At 45.1% G+C, this 19562-nt stretch overlaps 3 protein-coding genes and 1 long non-coding RNA gene across 4 annotated transcripts in view; 3 read left to right on the forward strand and 1 right to left on the reverse strand.

Moving 5' to 3' along the window:
- The window catches only part of irag2 (inositol 1,4,5-triphosphate receptor associated 2), a 53012-nt gene extending 40991 nt beyond the window's left edge, over positions 1–12021 (forward strand). The window contains exons 9-43 of the mRNA XM_088287891.1: positions 454–612; positions 684–801; positions 913–963; positions 1033–1110; positions 1225–1281; positions 1363–1422; positions 1510–1574; positions 2082–2175; positions 2263–2409; positions 2524–2625; positions 3096–3247; positions 4114–4225; positions 4481–4712; positions 5247–5284; positions 5726–5825; positions 6144–6282; positions 6578–6723; positions 7259–7263; positions 7333–7370; positions 7446–7504; positions 7588–7739; positions 8129–8210; positions 8292–8346; positions 8424–8454; positions 8528–8668; positions 8930–9064; positions 9129–9276; positions 9358–9401; positions 9480–9548; positions 9668–9723; positions 9854–9952; positions 10182–10312; positions 10619–10661; positions 10957–11108; positions 11268–12021. Of these exons, the coding sequence (XP_088144017.1) occupies positions 454–612; positions 684–801; positions 913–963; positions 1033–1110; positions 1225–1281; positions 1363–1422; positions 1510–1574; positions 2082–2175; positions 2263–2409; positions 2524–2625; positions 3096–3247; positions 4114–4225; positions 4481–4712; positions 5247–5284; positions 5726–5825; positions 6144–6282; positions 6578–6723; positions 7259–7263; positions 7333–7370; positions 7446–7504; positions 7588–7739; positions 8129–8210; positions 8292–8346; positions 8424–8454; positions 8528–8668; positions 8930–9064; positions 9129–9276; positions 9358–9401; positions 9480–9548; positions 9668–9723; positions 9854–9952; positions 10182–10312; positions 10619–10661; positions 10957–11108; positions 11268–11410 (3433 nt within the window). The 3' untranslated portion in view covers positions 11411–12021. The remainder of the gene's footprint in view (positions 1–453; positions 613–683; positions 802–912; positions 964–1032; positions 1111–1224; positions 1282–1362; positions 1423–1509; positions 1575–2081; positions 2176–2262; positions 2410–2523; positions 2626–3095; positions 3248–4113; positions 4226–4480; positions 4713–5246; positions 5285–5725; positions 5826–6143; positions 6283–6577; positions 6724–7258; positions 7264–7332; positions 7371–7445; positions 7505–7587; positions 7740–8128; positions 8211–8291; positions 8347–8423; positions 8455–8527; positions 8669–8929; positions 9065–9128; positions 9277–9357; positions 9402–9479; positions 9549–9667; positions 9724–9853; positions 9953–10181; positions 10313–10618; positions 10662–10956; positions 11109–11267) is intronic.
- Positions 12022–12052: 31 nt separating this feature from the next.
- On the reverse strand, positions 12053–17114 carry dnai7 (dynein axonemal intermediate chain 7). Its single transcript, XM_088288975.1, has 17 exons — positions 17031–17114; positions 16877–16891; positions 16662–16743; positions 16499–16587; positions 16330–16434; positions 16042–16179; positions 15837–15971; positions 15585–15688; positions 15353–15511; positions 15113–15296; positions 14947–15031; positions 14310–14473; positions 14087–14237; positions 13584–13861; positions 13352–13510; positions 12422–12535; positions 12053–12328 (listed from the first exon to the last, which is right to left on the reverse strand). The coding sequence occupies exons 1-17, from the start codon at positions 17031–17033 to the stop codon at positions 12053–12055; spliced, it is 2241 nt and encodes a 746-aa protein (XP_088145101.1). The 5' UTR covers positions 17034–17114.
- Positions 13190–16539, forward strand: LOC148341452 (uncharacterized). The gene is made up of 3 exons (XR_015842360.1): positions 13190–13462; positions 13567–14484; positions 15086–16539. It is a non-coding gene; the product is annotated as an uncharacterized LOC148341452 (long non-coding RNA).
- Positions 17115–17614: 500 nt separating the features above from the next.
- On the forward strand, positions 17615–19388 carry lyrm5a (LYR motif containing 5a). The gene is made up of 3 exons (XM_088288231.1): positions 17615–17675; positions 17856–17921; positions 18302–19388. The coding sequence occupies exons 2-3, from the start codon at positions 17877–17879 to the stop codon at positions 18512–18514; spliced, it is 258 nt and encodes an 85-aa protein (XP_088144357.1). The 5' UTR covers positions 17615–17675; positions 17856–17876; the 3' UTR covers positions 18515–19388.
- Positions 19389–19562: the final 174 nt, after the last annotated feature.

Consider the following 19562-nt stretch of genomic DNA (forward strand, 5'->3'; position numbering starts at 1 on the left):
TTCAAAATATTGCTGAATAAAGCTTCTGCAATTACATTTTTTTTCTTTTTATTTGTATTTATTTATGTATTTATTTTTATTTTAGAAAAAAAACAGGCAATGTTGGATGGACTAGTGACACTATTACAAAGATGAGAGGACATACTCTCACTTTTTCCTCTTTCTCTTGATGGCCAATAAGATTTTAGTAGCCATGCATAATTAGTGTCTATTTAAAATATCTTTAGTATTGAAAACTTTTTTTTTAAGTTACAAAGAGGAAATTGCATCTAAAAAACCTGATTTTAAAAATGGAGGGACAAAAGAAGCCATTTCCGAGGAGCTCAAGACTTAATTGGGATTTGTAAATCATCTTTTTTGCTGCAGTTACATTTTGTCCAGGAGGGGCAGAAACGATCGTGCGTTTCTGCAATTACCCACTCCAAAACCTCACTTTGCTTCTCTTCTCTCCAGCGAGACATCAGAGCTGGTGTACTGCCTTGCCGACCTCCAGATGAGCAACCAGAAGCTGCAGGAGGAGGTGAAGAAGCTGAAGCAGGCGGTGGAGGGCATGGAGGAGAGCAACCAAAAACTGGCGGATGACAACGAGGGGCTGCGCAGCCAGACCAGAGTGTAAGACGACTTCACTTACTGCTGTCACATTTTTTTGTTTCCCCATCCAACGCTTTCCTCCTCTTCCGCAGTCACCATCAGCTGATCCACAAAGAGAAGATGCTGCACGATGAAGTGGAGGAAATGAAGGCCACTCTGAGCTGCACGGAGGAAGGCAGAGCTCGCGCCTCCGCGCGCAGCAAACACGTGGTCCGACTAAATTCACAGCTCGTGTACTCACCTTAGAGGAAAAAAAAAAAGAAAGTCTGTGTTCAGTCGCCGGGATGATTAAACTGAAATTAAACTGCTTCTGCTTTGCAGGAGAAAGAAAACCAAGATCTCATAGCTAAGATTGCTTCGCTTCAGGATGAGGTAGATTTTTCAGATCGGTTTACAGATGAGAGCATGGCCACCCTCACTTTCTTGTAAATGGCATCCCAGAACTTTAAGGTCACCATGGAGATGGACGCGCTGCAGAAGAGAATAACGGAGCTGTGTGACATTAACGCAGACCTTCAGGTTAGCACTATTTATTTTGCTCTGAGTTTGTATTCCTATTTTTTTATTTTTTGAATTGATTTTTACGTCAAGTGTCACTCACTGGTTGCGTAACGCTTGCGTCCTTGTCCTTAGGTGCAGAGTCACTCTTTCGACGCAGTCATCGCTGAAAAGGAATTTCTTATACAAGAGGTTATTGTGCCATTTTGTTTCACCGCTGACCCGTTTGAGGTCTGCCAAATATTAAAATATTCGTTGGTTTTCCTTTCACAGAGGAGCAGACAGATAAACGAGCTCAAGGCGGCAGTGGAAGAATACTCCTCCATCACGGAGGTGAGGGTCTTAGTATCCCTAAACTCACCTGATCATTTTTCTTTTGCTTTTTCCCGCCATTTTAACATTTGCGGTGTTTTGTTTCAGTTACTAAGGGCCGACAAGAGCAAATTGGAGAACCACATGCAGATGATGCATCAAGACCTCTCGGGGTGAGTTTCAGATATGATCGACTGTGCCATGAAAGCACACAGGTGAAAGCTGAAGTCAGCGCAGATGATGTTGAATTCTCACATCACCTTCTAAATACTTTACGTACGGCTTCCGGCGTGGTTAATCATCAAAAATAATTTGCCTATGCTATTTTTAACTTTAAAATTGAACATGACTTATTTATATTTAAAAGCTAATTTTATTGATGTCAAACCATTGTTTCAAAGTGTTTAATCGTACTTGTATTGTGTTCAGAAGCTCAATCAGTAAAAACTTTTCCACCTTACAGATGTCATTTATATACAAAATAAACAATATGGGTGTGAGAATTGATCCATGCGGAACCCCACATCCAGTATTACATTCATTACTTCTGATGTGCAGTCAACTGAAGTCAAGTGTTGTTTTCATTTTGCAACATAGTCGAGAAGCCACGATAGCTGTCGCTTTTCAATTACCTTATCAACATAGTAAGATTAATTCTGTCACTTTTTGACTCTCAACAGCACTGGAGTGTCTCTTTCGGTAGCCTACCGGTTGAACCAGAGCACCTCAGGATCGCTGCAGACCGAGCTGGCCATGGCTCAGTCGCCACTGGAGGTCAGCACTCGAACTGTGCTCCCATCAGCTGTGTTTGACTTTCCAAATTCCGATGGACTGACTTGATTGTGTGGCTCTCGTCTTTAGTCTCTCTTTGGTGTTGATCCTTTGCCCGCCAATATGTGCTTTTCCTCGCCGCTGGATGAGACTCTGGACAAAGAGGTGCTACTGATGATGCACGAGCCCAGCCCTGAAATCATGGCTCTGGAGTTCAAGAAACTCCTAAACAGACTGGTAATGACGTGAAATGAAGCGTTTGGAGCCCGAGGGCACGACACCATAGATTATTGCGGTTTATTTTGCTTTCAAACCCGAGATTGGTCGTTCTTTCTTTCTGCGTCCCTGTAGAAAACAGATTTCAGACAAGACACCCACACCGTGGTGTCCACACTGAAAGCCTTACTGAGCGACCACTCGAAACGAGGGGGCGTCGCCGACAGCAGTCTTGAGGTGAATTTTTAGCTTCGCGATTCACGCCAACTCGCGGCGTTATCGTTGTCGCCGGTCCACCTGTTGCGCCTTTATCCCCGTCAACTGCATAGTTCTGTTTCCCACACACGATCGCACTCTCTCTTATATAACTCTTTCTCCAAAGTGGCGCTGTTTATTCGGTGTGTTGTAGCGTGAACGCAGCCCTGCTCCTCTTTTGGCCCCCACCCTCCTCTTCCTCCTCCAACTTTGTTGCCACCCCGCATTCATTAGGCACGTTCGGTCATACAGCAGTAAACACACACACACGATAAAAAAAAAAAAAAAGGAGAGAGAGAGAGAAGGGCATCATTAGTTGAGTGCCCTGTAATGGTGACGGCTCCTCTGAGAGTCAGCTGACGGCCGTGGAAATAATCTGTCACGGTTAGGTGTGAGGTGAACATCCTGGCCCGGGAGAGTCTTTCAACCAGCCCGGTCTTGTCTTTGAACAGGCGGTGCAGGTCACGCTTGACGCGACGAGAGAAGAGTGGGCCTTAAGCCTGGACCGGTTGGCGCAATACACCGACTCCATCGAGAAAGAGCTGCTGAAAATGGCCGGCAATGTGAGGAGGTCACGAACGGAGATCCTGCACCTTTCAGTCAGGTAACGTCATTTTCTGCTCGGTGGGGAGGAAGGGGTAACCCTAAAGAGGCCCGCCTCGCTGTGGTTGGGCCAATCCTTGTTTTCAGGATGACTTTGTTTGGCCCCGGTGAAGGCTCTGTGAAAAAGAATTGCGAAATCTGCCTGGCAACACAATATAGCTGAATTCTCATTGGACAAATATTCTCGCCTCGAAAAACACACACACAAATTCAATTATACATTTATTAGAATTATTGGCATAAGAATTATCATGATTTCTTGACTGTTAGGCCAGTAGAGCAGGCCTTGACCGCCCACCATTGTGTTTGTCTAACTTCTCTTGGAAGAGACACAAAAATGTCCAATTTGAGAGGGAATCCTTAAAACTGATTTAAGACCTTAAAAGTATGTTGAACTGGCTGTTCGTGTAATTGTGCGTGCGTGCGTGCGTGTGTGAGAGTGCACAGCTATATAAGACGGTCACTGTGGCTCAGTCCCAACCCAGAGAGAAAGAGAGAGAGAGCGGGTCAGACTGGTGCGCACAAACTTTTGATGTAAAAGGGCTTATTCCTCATCCACAGTATCTCTTTCACTGGACTTTTTTTTATACACAGAAAAATTTAGGATTTTTTTTTTTTTTTAAATCTGCGTCACGTGTGTCGTTTCAAATTAGCAGTTGACAAACCTGCACTGGGGCCAGTTGGCGACCTGGCGTTGGTCACCCTGGGAAACAAAATGGGACACTGCATGGGCCTGCGGATTGGGTACAGTATGTCCGATGTTCTGCTTTCGGGGAATTCTCGCCATCTCTTCGAAAAACGCTTTGCCAAACTTTGCATGCTCGTCGTCACGTTCCCGTGATTCCATTGATGCGTTATGTCGTGCAGGGTGCAGGATCAGGAGAACCAGAAGCGGCAGCTCAGTGAGGAGCTAGAGCAGCTCAAGAATCCTCAAGATAGCCGAGAAGCCTCGTGTCAGACACCTGCACCTGAAGACGAGGTCAGTTGGAGGAGGATGAGTCGCGTTTGTCTCATTTTTATTATCGCTAGCGTTTTCATCAAGGTGGCTTCCGGAATATCAGAATATTATCGTTTGTGGCAAGAGCTTTCAAGTTGGCTTCTGATGAGCGCACACGCCCACTCGGCTCTGACATCCACTCAAACATTTGCATAATAGTGCCACAAATGTGATCTTGCTGCTGATTCACTGCAAAAGGGGCTTTTAATAGCATCGCTTGTTTTTGTGTCTTATAAGACTGGGGATGACCTGGAATGGGATGAGGAATACGCCCTTCAAGATTTCCTGAAAAACGAAACGGCGGGGAGCGGCTGTCGAGCGCGGGAAGGCGTAACAGACGGCGGGCAGACGGAGGACGGGGACGAGAGGTGGACGGTGGTGAACGGCGCGGGCGACGGAGAAGCGAGGGACTCGTCCACTCCTGTGTCGGCGAAAGCTGAGGCTTCCCCGGACGGGCAGTGTCTGGCAGGTCAGCAAAATTATTTAAAAAATTTTTTTTTTAACTGAGTCAGTTAACTCCCAGCGAGATTCGAGAACATGTCTGTAATCCGTGAGTCAAAGGACACTCAGCCAACCTTGAAGCATCAGCGCAAGATGGCGAAGCCCGCCGTTGAAGACCCCTTGCCTTCTATGGTGGTTCGATTCTCAGCGCTTGTGTGTGTCAAAGCGTCTTCCTCAAGTTCCTTCTATGGCCAGGTGTGAAGCCGTCTGAGGCCACGGACTGAGCAGTAATCCCCTCCGTTCTTCGCCTGCATGAGTGGCTGGCAGGCAAAAAAAAAAAAAAAAATGTGTGCGTGAATGCGGTCACTAATGCCACTTTGGCCGCGGATGTGCGCTTCTCTTCCCGACGTCCTGCGTGACCTTTTAGGGAAGAAGGCGGGGTTGCCGTTGGGATGGCGACTAACCTCGAGATGAATTGGATAAAAATTGCATTTAATTTCCACTTCTGCTTGTGTGCTTTTTAAAAAAAAAAAAAATTAAAAATTCTCTGTGTGTGTCGCAGAAAGTGCCGAGTCAAGTGTGGACCAACAGTGTTTGCAGGTAAAATAAATTCTGAAATTGCTTTTATTGCAGTGCGAGCACACAATGTTTTCATTTCAATTTTCAAATCATCGCGCGCTGTTGACATATTTCCTCAAAATTTATTGCGGTCATACGCATCAAATGATGCATACTGATGCTGTTAATTAATTAATTAATTTATTTACATTTGGTTTGTAGTCTCTGGCCGAACATAAATTGAAATGAATAAAAAATGAAATTAATTTAATAAAAAAATAAATTAATTAATATAATAAAAAAAATATGGATCTTGAAGTTGATTTTGTCAGGTGCCACATTACTTTTCAGCAAAGGCTGTTGTGACGTCGCCAATCTTTTTGGAACATATCGTCTTCTCACGCCGAATGTTTCTCTTCCCACAGCGTGCGCCAAACATTTCGTCTTATATTTCCGAATCCATGTGATGGTTTTTTTTTTCAGCACGAGTCAGCGGTACCGCCGGACTCCCACTCGCAAGCTGTCAGCTCCGAACGCCCAGCGGCGGATGCCCCGCTTGATCCGTCCCACTCAGAGAGCCGCGGTAAGACCTCCGCCACCTCCAACTCCTCCTCCCTTTCGCTTTTGTTCAATATCGCCGGCACAGTCGTCCAGTCCAACACTTCACACTTGCTCTTTATGACTTCACAAGTGAGTGAGTCATATCCCGAGTCTCTTGCTTGCTGTTTCGGAAGAAAATAGAAGACGCTTAAACGGGATGTCGCGTTTATTTCCGGAAATTTGTTAGAAAGTCAAACAAAGAGTTTCAGAAGTTCTCGATAAATTCAAAACGAATCATGTAAAGTCTCAAACGAGCTCAATTAGATTATGGATGCCGTGAATATTTTTATTCTCTGCTCAGGGGCGGAGTCGCATGAGCCTCCACCTTCTCCGTGTGATGACGCAACTCAGAATGTGAGCATCTTGTCTGAGCGGGACCCAACAAAGTTGCCTCCCGCAACCAACAACCGACCCGATGCGGTCGTTTCGACAAATGAGAGGCGAGTTATTTGAAATTCATAACGCCTCATTCCCAGTGGAGTTAGATCTCCTCACTGCTGTTGTGGTTCCGTCTGACATCACCGTTTTGACCGTGTTTCATCATTTCCCTATGACGCCATGCCGGCCCGCATTTGCTAGTCAAAGGCCGTTGTTCCCGACTGTGGGAGGAGTTGCGCTGGTTTCACGAGTTCCTCCGCCGTCATGCTTTGCATAGCGTCACCCCACTGACAAAAGAAATGGAAGCCGACAATGTACTGGCTTCAAAGTTGTTCAACTGGCCCGTTGTCTGCGCAGCATCCGGACGTCCAGCGGAGACCACGAGCGGGAAGACGACAAGAGCCACGTGAGCAGCACAATGGTCAGTAGCGCAGAGGAAGCGTTTAAATGTGAAAGGCAGCGGCTTCCTCTATTGTCTGCAGCGCTCCGCTTCCTCTCTTCTCGTTCTTTTACTTGAAACTGGACCGGGGGTGGTGTGTTTTGAAAGGAGGTGATGGGATCTGGAATGACGGAAATTGTTTTCACTCTGAGGTGCTTTGTGAAAAGTCATTTCACTCGGCACTGTGGAGAAAGTAGAGATTAGAAAATGACACGTCCTGGCTGCCATCCGTTTATTTGAACAATGGTGCCAGAAGAGGCAAGTATGACGCATTAGATTGATTTATTTTTTTTCCGCCTTCTACTTACCACGAGTAACCTTTTTAGCTGCGTCCAATTCGGCATTATGCGCAGTTAGAGCGTTGCACAATATCCTGTTTTGTGGCTCAGAGTCAAAAACACTCACCTTACTCCACGGTGCGAACGTTGACGCAAGTGTGTATGCGGGCGGTCCACCTCCACCACTTAGCGCTGTGCCAGCGAGCACGCACACGCAGCTGCAGAGCTCTCCATGAAACGGCACATTATGTAAGAAGTCCGCCAAATGTATTTTTTCCACATTCTGTGGAGCTCAAACGGCATTGCGCTGAAATGGGACAGGTGGCGTCCGTTTATCTAGTGTGTGTGGAGGGAGAAGGTAACGTGACACTTTTGGCTTTCTCTAACTTCTTCAGAGCCTGACCTCGGACCCGTCTGCAGCTCGACCCGACTCGTGAGTTATGAGCCCCTCGCGTGTGGATTTTGCGTTTTTATTTGTGGTGTTAATGCTGATGAGTGTGCTTCTCAGCACGAGTCTGCTTCCCGTGTTGGTTGAAGAAGAGGAGAGCGCGCAGGCCGGCATGGCAGGTAGGAAGCGGCGCCAAAGACGTCGGTGCTCGGCTTCTCGCTTCTGAGCGCGAGTTTCACCGCCCACACGATTCTTACTCAAGGGACAGAGCAGCTGGCCAGCGTCGACGCAACCATCCTGAGTGATTGTCAGCAGTCAAGCGTGTCTTTGGTACAGAACGGCCAATCGGAGAGCAGCGTGACCTCAGATTCGAGTCAATTGGAAGACAAAAAGGGGAAAAATAAGAAAGAACTGGTAAGATTTACACCAAGCTGGGTCGAAATATTTTTTTTTTCAAATTTGCAAAAAAAAAAAAAAAAAAAATCCTCCCTCAATATTGTGATTTGAATTATTTTGATATTTTCTTAATATATTAACAGTTTTGCAATAAACATGATCAGACTATTCATAAAAGTTGTGGTCTAATAGGTTGAAATGTTTATTCTAAAATAAATTAAATTAACCATGAATTGATATTAAATATTTATCTTCAATTCGAGACGTTAAGTTCCTAATCTCCAGTAGCGCCATAATACTGCTCGAACGATTCTGATGCACTCGCAGAAGAACCGAATCGATAAATATATTGAGGACAATTTGGTGGCAAATCGTGGAAAACGCCAATGGTTGTCCTGCACCTGCAGGAGTCTCAAGACGCGGACACCCCCGAAGCTCCAAAGTTGGAGCAGGCCCAACCCGACGCATCTGCAACCACTAACAAAGAATGTACGTGCCAAATGACTTGTCTTTGTTTTCGACACAAAAGCGCGTTTTGTCAGGTGATAATCGTGCCCGTTTTCTCTCCAGCTGAGTTGTCAACCAGCACTGACCACAATGATTCATGCAGAGAGGATAAGCACAGGTAAGAGAACTACACGTTGACATCCGTCACTCTGCTTTGTGCATGTACTTTTCCTAATTGCTCGTTTTCCTTTTTAGCAGCCTGTCACCCAATGACAAGGAGATTGAGGTATGTTTAAGCCACGCTCTCATATTGTAATGCGGAATCTTGGGTGGGTAAAGGTTTTTTCTCCCACCCCCAGTCGGAGTTCCAGCGTTTAGCTCTTGGCTTCAAGTGCGACATGTTTACCTTGGAGAAGAGACTGCGACTGGAGGAGCGCTCGCGTGATCTGGCCGAGGAGAACGTCCGCAGGGAGGTTTCCAGCTGCCAGGGCTTACTGCAGGTCAGTGGGGGTTGCAAATATTTCCCTCCTATTTGATGAGGGTGTCCAAACTACGGCACGAGGGCTATCTTGTGGCCATCATTTTTAAAGTAACTTGTGAAATTTCAAAATTTCGTCGACAGTAAATGATTTAAATTCAAGGCGAAGTGGTCGCTGCATTGTTTTGATTTTTCTCCAAATGTGTCAGCAAAATAAAATTGTCCACGCTTGTTTCTTGTCATTGAATCGACATTTCTGCCCAACGTGCCGCGCTCCTCCCAGGCTCTGACTCCTCTATGCGAGGATGACAACCAGTCAATGGAGATCATCCACCGACTCCAGAAGAACCTGGACATCCTCATCCAGTCCATGACACGAGTGTCAAGTCGTTCCGAGATGCTCGGAGCCATCCATCAGGTGTGTGTGCGCATTTAAAGAGCGAAGCGTGGACATGGTCTAATATTAATTTGGGTCGTTCCAGGAGAGTCGCATTGGTAAGGCGGTGGAGGTGATGATTCAGCACGTGGAGAACCTGAGGCGGGTGTACACCAAGGAGCACGCCGAGCTGCTGGAGCTGCGGCAGACGCTCATGCAGAACGAGAGGTCGTTCGGATCGCACTCCGACAGAGGTGGAATCTGCTTTTGTTTTTTTGTTTTTTGAATGTGCTAAAAATGAACCACTGGGCTGTGCGGTGTTTGTTTTCTCCCAGATGAATTGCGTGGCAAGAAGCAATCGACGTCACAGTACTATAAGGTACCAGCTCGCATCATGGCATCATCCTCGCTCGCTCGCATCTGTGCGTAATCTCGCCTTTTTATGTGTTCATCAAAGTCGTCAACCCGGCGGGTTAGCATAGCAGCAATACCGCGCTCAGGTGGAGGCAACTTGCACTATGACATGGTGAGGATGCTCGTCGTCATCGCACCACCTCGCATCGATCATTTTTGATCGTTCAGCCCTCGCGTAAACGTTGACCAAAATCGAGTTGCAGTTGTTGAATTTTGTCATCCTCAATACAGAGCAAACAGGATGGTGCGGAAAGTGAAGCGGAAAGACTCACCAGGAGAGCTCCTTGGTAAGTCTCCAACTTGCTTGAATCATCCCACTTGAATTTATGACGCAAGGAACTGAGCCACGGTGGTTCGCTAAACCCTTCTTTATGCCCCTCCCCCTCTCTCCTCCATATTGATCATGGTGGTTTTCAGGAATATGGCGGGAAAGAACATGGCGCGCCCCCCACTTAAACGCTTTGTTAGCTCTGCCGCCTGGGTTGACACTGAAGAGCCCTCTGACATGACGAAGGGGTAAGAAAGGTCTCGCTGTCGGCGCTGACGTTCGAAGAAGACGAGCTTGTAATCGTAAACCGACGGCGATGCTGCCGTCTTGCATGCCAGTGAAGTGTGTGTCCGCGAGTCCCGTCTCGCGTGTAATACCGGAAATTGCGTAAATGTTACGTGTCTACATGTGATCCTGTCGTTTGCAATCATTGTGCGAAACAAACGGCGCGTATCCGTGACCGGCGCGTGCCCGCAGGACGGCGCGCAATAACTCCGACCCCCAGCCGGTGGACGAGCTGGAGGAAGCCGCGCCGGAGAGGAGGAGGTCCAGTCTCAGTGAGCTGGGCAGCAAACTCACCTCGCTCATTCTGCCTCTCAAGACGTTAGTTCATCGCCGTACGCGACGCCGCGGCTTCTTGCGGCACCGTGTCTTTATTTTTTTCCTGCAAACTAATTGAAGTCGATGGAAGCGTTCATCATTTCAAATCTTGCGAGCGATCCAAATTGGGATTTTTCGATAAATGATGAAAGTCTTCCATGTTGTTGTGGGCTGGCCCTTTCTTGACTGAATTATCATTTCTGCTCTTTCAGCATTGGAGACATTGTGGCGTCTCGTCTCTTCTCTCCGTATGCAGTCTGTCCGCTAACTATCCAATGTTGTTTCAAAAACAAATCTCAACTCTCTTTTCCTCTTTTCCTCCTCATTCAGAAGTCAGGATGAGCTCTTTGTCATGCTGTAAGTGTCCAGTATGGCGAAGTGAGAACAGTGGGCTGAAATGCATGCAAATTCATGCGTGCCACTTTGCAATCCTGACTCATAATCAAGTGTTTTGAAGCATCACTCCCAACAAACCCTGGCAACATTTTCTCCCGCTTTTCGCATGCTTCCTGCGGAGCACTCCATTCCGCCGTCATCAATCTCTCGACTGCGTCGGATTAGCTTTCCGCTCTCCATGTCGTCATTCCTCATCCCATTTTTGACACGTTATTCTCTCCTTGAACTAAACTCGGCTTCTCCTCATCCCATCCAGTCCCAGCTCCTCATCCAGCCCGGCGTCTTCTGACCAGGGATTATCGCAATCTCTAGCGCATAGCTTAACATCCACCCGGGCGTCGGCGGCCGCGGTGGCCCGGGGCAGCGGGGGGCTTTGGCTTTGGTGTGCCATGGTGCTCGTCCTTGTCGGTAAGCAGTTGACGTAGCCCAATCATTCTCAAAGTGTGGTACTGGTACCACCAAATTAGCGTCAGTCCCTTTCTAACCCCAATTGGGTTATTTTGACCCAACTGTATATGCGTATTGAAAATGAACGGCGTGTAAGTGCTAACGGCGTCTCCTCGTCAGGTCTTCTGGCCTTGTTGGCCAGCCTGGTGATGCAGCCCGCAGTGGACGCGGCCCCCGTGGGAACCGGGGACTCCTGGATGACCATCCAGCAGCTGCTCTGGCCTTACGCGGGCCTGCGGCACAACGGACGGCCCCCGGTTTAGCCCTCCTGCCTCATATTTGGACCTAGGGTGGATGGTGCTACAGCCGTCGGTCGGCCTTCGCCACATTTGCCCGTCAGCTGTGGATTGAGGAAAAACAGTCTGAAGATTCCTCAACCACGCTTTTGGGAGAAGGGTCGGGGGGGGGGGGGCGGGGTTTCATAACTGCAGATTTGATCCATCACGTTTGCCAAGCTAGTCTGCGTCTCCGCGTGTACGCCTGTGTTCATAAGAGGGTGCGGCGCTGATTACCTTTCAATTTGGTCGCTTTCAATAGTTAGCGCTCATCTTTTGAACCATATCACAGTGCTTTTGTTCACGGACAGCTTTTTAAATCCACGTAACGCACTTCAAGGTAACTGCTCTTCTATTCATGTTGTCTTTTTTTTTTTTTTTTTTTAAACTTTTTGAAGCTAATGAACACTGGTAATAAAACATTTTAAGTGTTTTTAAAATTATTTATGACTGCTTTTGGAGTGAGTGATGTGTGAATTTATTGAACTGTGACACCCAAATTGTTTTCTTCCTTTTGCTGTGGTTGTCACCGTTTTCAAACTTTTGTATGTCCCAAAGATGCTTGAAACTTTGCATAAATAAAGTAGCCAAACCTACAATGGAACGTAACGTGTTTTATTCCGCGCAGGATTAGCAAAACATGAGCGGCCTGGTGGCGCAGAACAGACTCTGGACTGTGTCCACGAAGAGGAAGTGGGCCTCTCGGGTTCGACTTATCCCTTCGGGACTCATGTTGTCCTGCATCATGTGGATGAAGGTGGAGTGAAACTCGCTGTCGGGATGGTGGTCTGCGCAGAAAACCTCGCTCGTTTCGGTTATCTCAAGCTTCTGGAATCTCTGAGGCGACACCAGGTAGAGACTCCGCAAGTCTTCGGGTGCCGGGTCGAGGCCTTGGTACTCGCAGACCTGACAAAATTGCGTTCGGTCAAAATGTCCACCGACCTCCTGGAAGTTGTTGATTACAAAATGGACGATTCCGTTTTTTTTTAGAGGACTCACGTTGATGACAATATTTTCTGGACCGCATTCGGCGTTCCATTTGCTCCATGAGAAGGTGCAGACTGATGCGAACAGCGCCATCTGTTCATAGGCAACGTGTTCCCGAAGCGGGTCCTTCAGACAAAACAAGCCACGGCGAGTTTTAGATTGTGAACCCGATTGTGCAAAAGTCATTTTAACAGGAAAGAAAAAAGTTACTGTGGGTGTTAATGCTGTATTTTAAGATTCAAGTGGGATGCATGCTTGTGCTAAAGGGAGGCTTCATTTTTAAAACAAATTGGTAGACTAGGTCATTTGCAGATAAAGTTTAAAAGAAAAAAAACAGAGAGGGATAAAATGTGATGTGGAAAAATTTACAAGAAAATTATTTTTCATTTTCATGTCAAATAATTTTACAAGAAAAATATTTAACATTTTTCTATTTGGTTCAGAATTAATTTCATTGCAATTAGTTGAGTTAAATACATGTTTTATTGTCTTTAAAATATTATTGTGTGAAAAAAATTACTCTTGTATAATTTGCAATATTTTGTCATATTTACAATTGATAAATCAGAAAAATTATTTGATTTAATTACAATGTTAAAGCATTTTCTTTGTATTTTAATAATCAGCTATTCGCATTTTAAAATGTAAATTCTACTTCAAAAAATGAATTGCATCAAATTATTTGCTCTTTTTTTTGCGAATTAAACAAAGACAAATAAAACAATTTGAAATGTATTTAAAAATTATAATGATCAAAATACTAAATAAAAAAAATTCAATTATTGAATAAATTATTCTTTTTTAATTCTAATTAAACACATTTTCTGAGGAAAAAATGCTAAATAAATCGAATATGTTGGATTATGCTGTTTCCCAAACGACAAATCTAACAGTGTCAAAGCCTTTTTGTTTTGCCGTAGGCGATGATGTAAGATGGTGGACCTTGCGGCAGGAAGTGACAAACTTCTCGGTGTGCTCGTTGACAAAGACGTTAAGCCCCGCCTTGACCATGGCCTGCTGCAAGTCGGCCGCGCTCATCCACTTTCCGAAAAGGTTCGCCAGGCTCACCTCTCGCTCGGTTTGCAACATGCACTGATTCCCCTGGAAATCGGACACACACAAACCACGTCACAAACTCCCCTCTGTGTCCTCCTCAGCGTTTTCCGATGCCCACTTGGATGGTGATGCTGAGGTCCATGAGCGCCCCGTGGATGCTGAAAAGAGCCGAGTCTTTGCCCAGCGGGCGCAGCTCCCAACTCCGGAAGGGAAAGTTGGCGTAGGTGTGCTGCATCAACACGAAGGGGTAGAAGGAGTCCATCTTGAAGGAGATTTTTGACACCCCACCCACCTCTTCCTCTTCTTCCACCACCTCTCCCTCCTCCCCTTCGCCCTCCTCATGCGCATGCTCTTGGTAAGAGAAGTCGCTGATTCCGTCCATCCGCCAATATTTGGCTAAGATCAGAGAAGTAAGACGGAATTAAACATTTTTGCAATTAAGCTGAGGGGGGCGTGGCCCCCTTGTGGCACCCCCTAGAACTGCCACTGCCAGAACTTTCAAATTTCAACTAAACTGTGCTTCTTGGATTCTGGGTTTTTTTTTTTTTTTTTTCCCGTGCCAGCCGTCGTCGCCAACTTTGCAAATGACTCAAATAGGACACGTTGGCCATCATTCCATACCTTCTGCATCCCAGCGACCCACTCGAGGGGTTTCCAGGAAGATCACCGTGTCAGGAAGCCTCACAGACAAACCCACAAGTGGGCAGGCAGCTTCCTCATCCTCCGTTTTCTCTGGAATATACTGGAAAACTTTCAACTTGGCTTCCGACATCTAGAAAACACTTCAAGTCATAATCTGTGGAAACGATCATCCTGAGATTTGAATTGTCATGTTTTGATCCACCTTTTGGATTTCCCAGCCCTTGACGTGATGAGATTGTGACGGGAGGTGGAACAATTCGTAGTAGAAGACTCCACCCAGAGGCGTGAACTTCCTCAAGTCCACCGCCTCGACGCCCTCGCCGTAAAACATCAGGTCTTCCTCTGGGGGCGGTGGAGTCGCGTCGTCTGGACGGAAGGTGAGAGAACCCGACATTTTTACACTGCCAGAAAAAATGCGACGTTTGTATCTTTCAAGATCCAATTGTTACCGACATGCAAATTAATTTTCACACGACAGTTTTTTAAGCCGCATTTGATAAACTATTTAGAACATAAACACACAAAAGGTTCATCGTGGGACCCGGAAAGTGGACACAAAAAGTATACAAATAAGGGCAATGTTTGTTTTTTTCTCACAAGAACCATTGACAGTTCGTTGAAAGTGTATCCTATTTTTATTTTTTCTTGAAACTGTTTCATTGCAACAGTTTGCTCTTTCAAAATGTGTTCACATCGGCTGAACATGGTCCCTTTGCCGTCTTCCTTTTCCATCCATAAAAAGTATTTCTTTGTACCTTGGGCTACATCACAAAAACGGGCCGCTACGGTTCCTTTGTTTCTGACGATGTGCTTTGGGATCCGAAATGACTCAGGCTTACCTGCGACGACCTCCACCTGCGTGATGATCTGGTTATCTCCATCCTCTGCATGGATACCGCCTCCTGAAAGTTGACTTTCTGAAGGCTCCATTAAAAAATTGAATTGAATAAAATCAATGTTTTGTTTTGACTTTTTTAGGATGTATGTGGCAGGGCGTGGCCTAACCTTCGCCTCTTCGGACTCCCGAGCTGGCGGGACTTCCTCTTCCGCGATTTGCTCCTGCTCCTGCTCCTGCTCCTCGGCAGGCTCCGCCTCCTGCTCCTCCTCCGTCTCCTCCTGTGTCTCCTTCGCCTCGTCAGCATCCTCCTCCGTTACCTCTGGCGGAACCTCCTCGAAAACGGTGAGCAACCTGCGTACCGCATAAATGTAAGAATTCTCGATAGTTTTGAGGGGGATTTGACGTACCCGGGAGGGGTGACGGTTATCTTCATGTGGGTCATCCTGGAGAGTGTGGACAAGTGGTCGTAGCTGGTGTGAAGGATCCGCAGGGCAATGTTGCTCATCGCGAGCTGCTTGGTCAGCTCGAAGCCCATGCCCACCTCCTTGAAGGTCAAACATTTAAACCTGTCACACAAATACTGTCGATGAATCCAGAAAAAAAGTATTCGACCCTCCTCGGCGACCTTCCGCTCAGTACCTCGCCTTCCTCATGAGGTTGGCCCACACGCACACCGTGGTGTTATCGTCTTTAATCACAGCCTGCATGTTGCCCGTCTCCGTGTCAATGCAGTTGCTGGCGCCCTTGACAGACCAGACTCACTTTATTAGGTACGCTTTCAGAACTGAATCATGATGTGATTTGGGATCCCCCTTGGATCAATGTAAAGCCCACTGTACCATTTATGTAGCATGTATTTTTGAGAATAAGACTTGAGTGGCCAGAGTGCACCTTGAGGATCTCCATGCTGGTGTTGAGAATCTTGGCGTAGACAAAGTCCTGCAGATGTACGAGTGCTTCGTGGTATTTGGGGATGTAGCTTTCATCGGTTACCTCCCTGAGCAGCATTTCCAGTTCTTCGATGAGCTGGCAGGGACACAATAATTGCTTTAAATAAAAAGGGGACATTGTAGTGATCGTAAAAATAGATGCAGACCTGTAGAGCGACGTTACATTGCTTGAACACGTTTTTTACGCTGCACTCCGGTTCGTCCCTCCACAAGCTGATGAACGTGTTGATATCTTGTTGTACTGCCGGATCCGGAATGTCACTACATTGCATGTATTTCTCCCACTGTGTGAACACAAATGACTCCAATTAATTTAAGAGGGTACCAAACGTTGAATCTTGTGACCAGGCAGTGGCGACTTGAGTCAAATAAAAAATACAATTTGAACTGGGGTGTGTAGAATCTTTTTTGTTTTTTTTGTTTTTCCACTGTACCTTGGACATTTGTGCGGCATCATTTTTATATTTCATCACGGCGAAATAATTCTTTGCCAGAAGAGAGCGTAGCTCTCCACACTCACGGCCCCTGCGTTTGCTGTCCTTTAAGCAAACACAAGACAGTCGGTTATTTAGCAAAGCCGACATAGCTATGTCATTAATATACCTTCGCCTCGAGCTTGTCCAAAATTTCCTGCCTTCTTTGCCTTTCCAACCTTTCCTGTTCTTCTCGCTCCGCTTGAATCCGGGCCTCCTCTGCACACCAAAATAATTGATCACACATGGACACTTTCATGCATTTATTAGGAAGCTAGGAGGTGTTTGACAACCTTCCTCTCGCAACCTTCGCTGCTCCTCCTCAAGCTTCAAGCGCGCCTTTTCAGCTTTGGTCAATTTGGGGCCCTTTTTACCCTTGAAAAGAGCAAAAAATGACATTCTACAAGTCTTTTGTTAAGAAGGTGGCTTTGTAACTGTGTGTTGATGACAGAAGAGGCGTTCATGCACAGTTAAAAGTCTCAAAGGCAAAATTGACACTTGGTATTACCTTTTTCTTGGGAGGCTTTCATTCAGTCACAGGAGATGGGACAATATTTTTTTAATGAAGGATATTCACAAACCATGTAATTCCAGGATGAAATAGAAATATTAGAACTTGCAGTATAGATGTGTGCAGAGAATTGTTAATGACATACACTCACCATGACGACTCAGTGGGGGCCTATTTTTAAAGAAATTGTTTTAGATAGTCAACAAGTAATTACCCAACTAGCAACACAACTAAGCTTTCACACTGGGCCATAAAATGCAAATATAATAAAACAGCCTTTTCTCTCTGATCGTTGGTTACCGAATTCGACTGTTACGGGGACGGTCAGATCTCCATGGCAACCGACTCACAAAAATAAATACGTAACACCGGACGGAGCAGCGAAACAGCATGATAACATAGATATGTCGTCAACTAAATTGTGCAAGGGGACTTTTAATAAATTTAGTTATTCATTAAAAAGTGGTTATCTTTAAAATGCACCTTGAGAATGACGGCATACTATTGCATTTTATTTTAATAAAAATAAAACCCATCAAATTACACTTTTGTTCAACATTACCCATTTGACAACATTTTAGTGTAATACAAAAATTAAAATGCGATGGAACATTAATTACACTTAAAAACGGTACTTGTAGGCGCAAAGATGTTTTACGTCAGTACTTGTTGTAATTTACGACACTAGGAACGACGTACGGCAGGCTGTTCGACCGCCTCTACTACAAGGACGATTCCTCTCCATTATCACTTAATTTGGGTTTTATACAGCTATCAAACCCACACACCGACGTGTGTATGTATCTGCTTAGCATTGTTTCAACATGTTATTGTGCCAGACTGAATGCAATGTATTTAGAAGTTTGCTTATGTGCTATTACTTAGCTCAAGCTAACCTACTGTGGTCGTTCAGTCCTTCTCTGGTTTTTTCTTGCTCCAATTAAATGTTTTTTCTGACTTATCCTTTTCGATTTAGGGGTGTCACCCCACTTCTCACATGGCCAACCCACTTCGAGGTCAAGTTATTAGACTTTACAAAAATGTAAGTGAACTTTTGGAGTCATGCATTCAAAGTTTTGCCCCGCCCCTTACAAACATATGAGATTTGGTTTAGTTACCATGAAATAAAAAAATGGAAAATTATTGGCCAGCAAAGTTTTCCCCGTGAATTTATTTGCATCATCATCCATAGAAGTTGATAAAGGAAATGTTTTTCATTAATGTGTAAATTCTTTACTCTTAGATAATAAAAACAAAACTGTTTTCTCATTTAGAATAATATAGGTACAATATTTGTAATGTGAATGAACATATTTAGTTTCAAACGTTTTCAGAATAATTAAATATCTCCTGTTGGAGTATTAATACGCCATAAAAATCCAGATTGTTTTCCTCAAATGTTGTTTTTGTCCTGTCCAAAAGCTGCTGTATCTCGGTCGGGACTATCCGGAGGGATCAGCCTTTTTCCGAGAGCGCCTCAAATCGGCCTTCATGAAAAATAAAGATGTGACGGACCCCGAGCACATCAAAAAGCTCGTGGGACGGGGAGAGTTTGTCATCAAGGAGCTGGAGGCCCTCTACTTCCTCAAGAAATACAGAGCCATGAAAAAGAGGTACTATGACCCGGAAACATAATTATAACATGGATGTAAGCATCACTATGAAATCCGAGCCTGGACTATATTGAAGACTGGCTCTGTCCCATGGCCGTAATATTTGTAAGATAATTCAGCAGTGTTTTTTTTTTTTAATTTCGTTACTTGATTTTAAACTGTTGTTGAAATGGTTTGTGCACGTTGACTACATAAAGATGGACGCAGGCAGTGTGTTAGAATAATGTGGAAGCAGCCATATTTTACACAACTGTTGATTTATTGCTGCCAACAAAACATATAGCCATACATTCATCATGAGTATGATGTTCTACGGATTCAAGGGGAATTTGTGACGTATGAATGTAAATGTATGTATAGCTAATCCAATCTTGTATAGTAAGTGCAACCAAATAAATGTGAACAAAAGAAAAAGGCCTGTTTGGGACGGAAGTATGATAATTTGCTTGTGTGAGACTTTTTAAATAATTACGACAGTGTTCCGCCAGGGAAAATCTGGCATTATGACGATTTACAATAGTTAATGGGTGCCACAAGAAGCACTACATGAATCTCTTCAACTCACTTCAGCATAGTTTCTTGGTTTCAATTTCACATGGGAGACCAAACACTGAGCACTCAAATAACAAATCACTAAAAACACAACAAAAAATGTTGACATTGTATTTGGCAGCGAACAAATTGAAGACTAAGGGTACAGTAAGTTACAGTAGTTGATAGTGAGTGCCACATTGTGGAAACAACGGCGTGACAAATATGTCCCATTTGAAGAGAATGGAGGGATTGATGAAAATTCATATTCCACAAATGCAATATTAATTAGAAAGCCATGCTTAGCCAAGTTGGTGTGCATGTAAGAAATTATTATAATGTAATAAAAATACCTCTGTTGCATATACTGTGTTTTTTTTTCTTGCTTCTTCACACTCACTCCCAAAAGTCAAGTCTCGCTTTGTGGCAGAAATCCGAAAGAATGAGTCCAATGCTGCCTTTGAGGGCCACACAGCAAATGACTGACAGGCAGACACCATCCGATGTCAAATGTTAAATTAGATTATATAGAGCAAAAG

The sequence above is a fragment of the Idiotropiscis lumnitzeri genome, chromosome 2 (assembly GCF_059441095.1).
Source record: "Idiotropiscis lumnitzeri isolate Australia: NSW breed Sydney's pygmy pipehorse chromosome 2, RoL_Ilum_1.0, whole genome shotgun sequence".
Classification (NCBI taxonomy): domain Eukaryota; kingdom Metazoa; phylum Chordata; class Actinopteri; order Syngnathiformes; family Syngnathidae; genus Idiotropiscis; species Idiotropiscis lumnitzeri.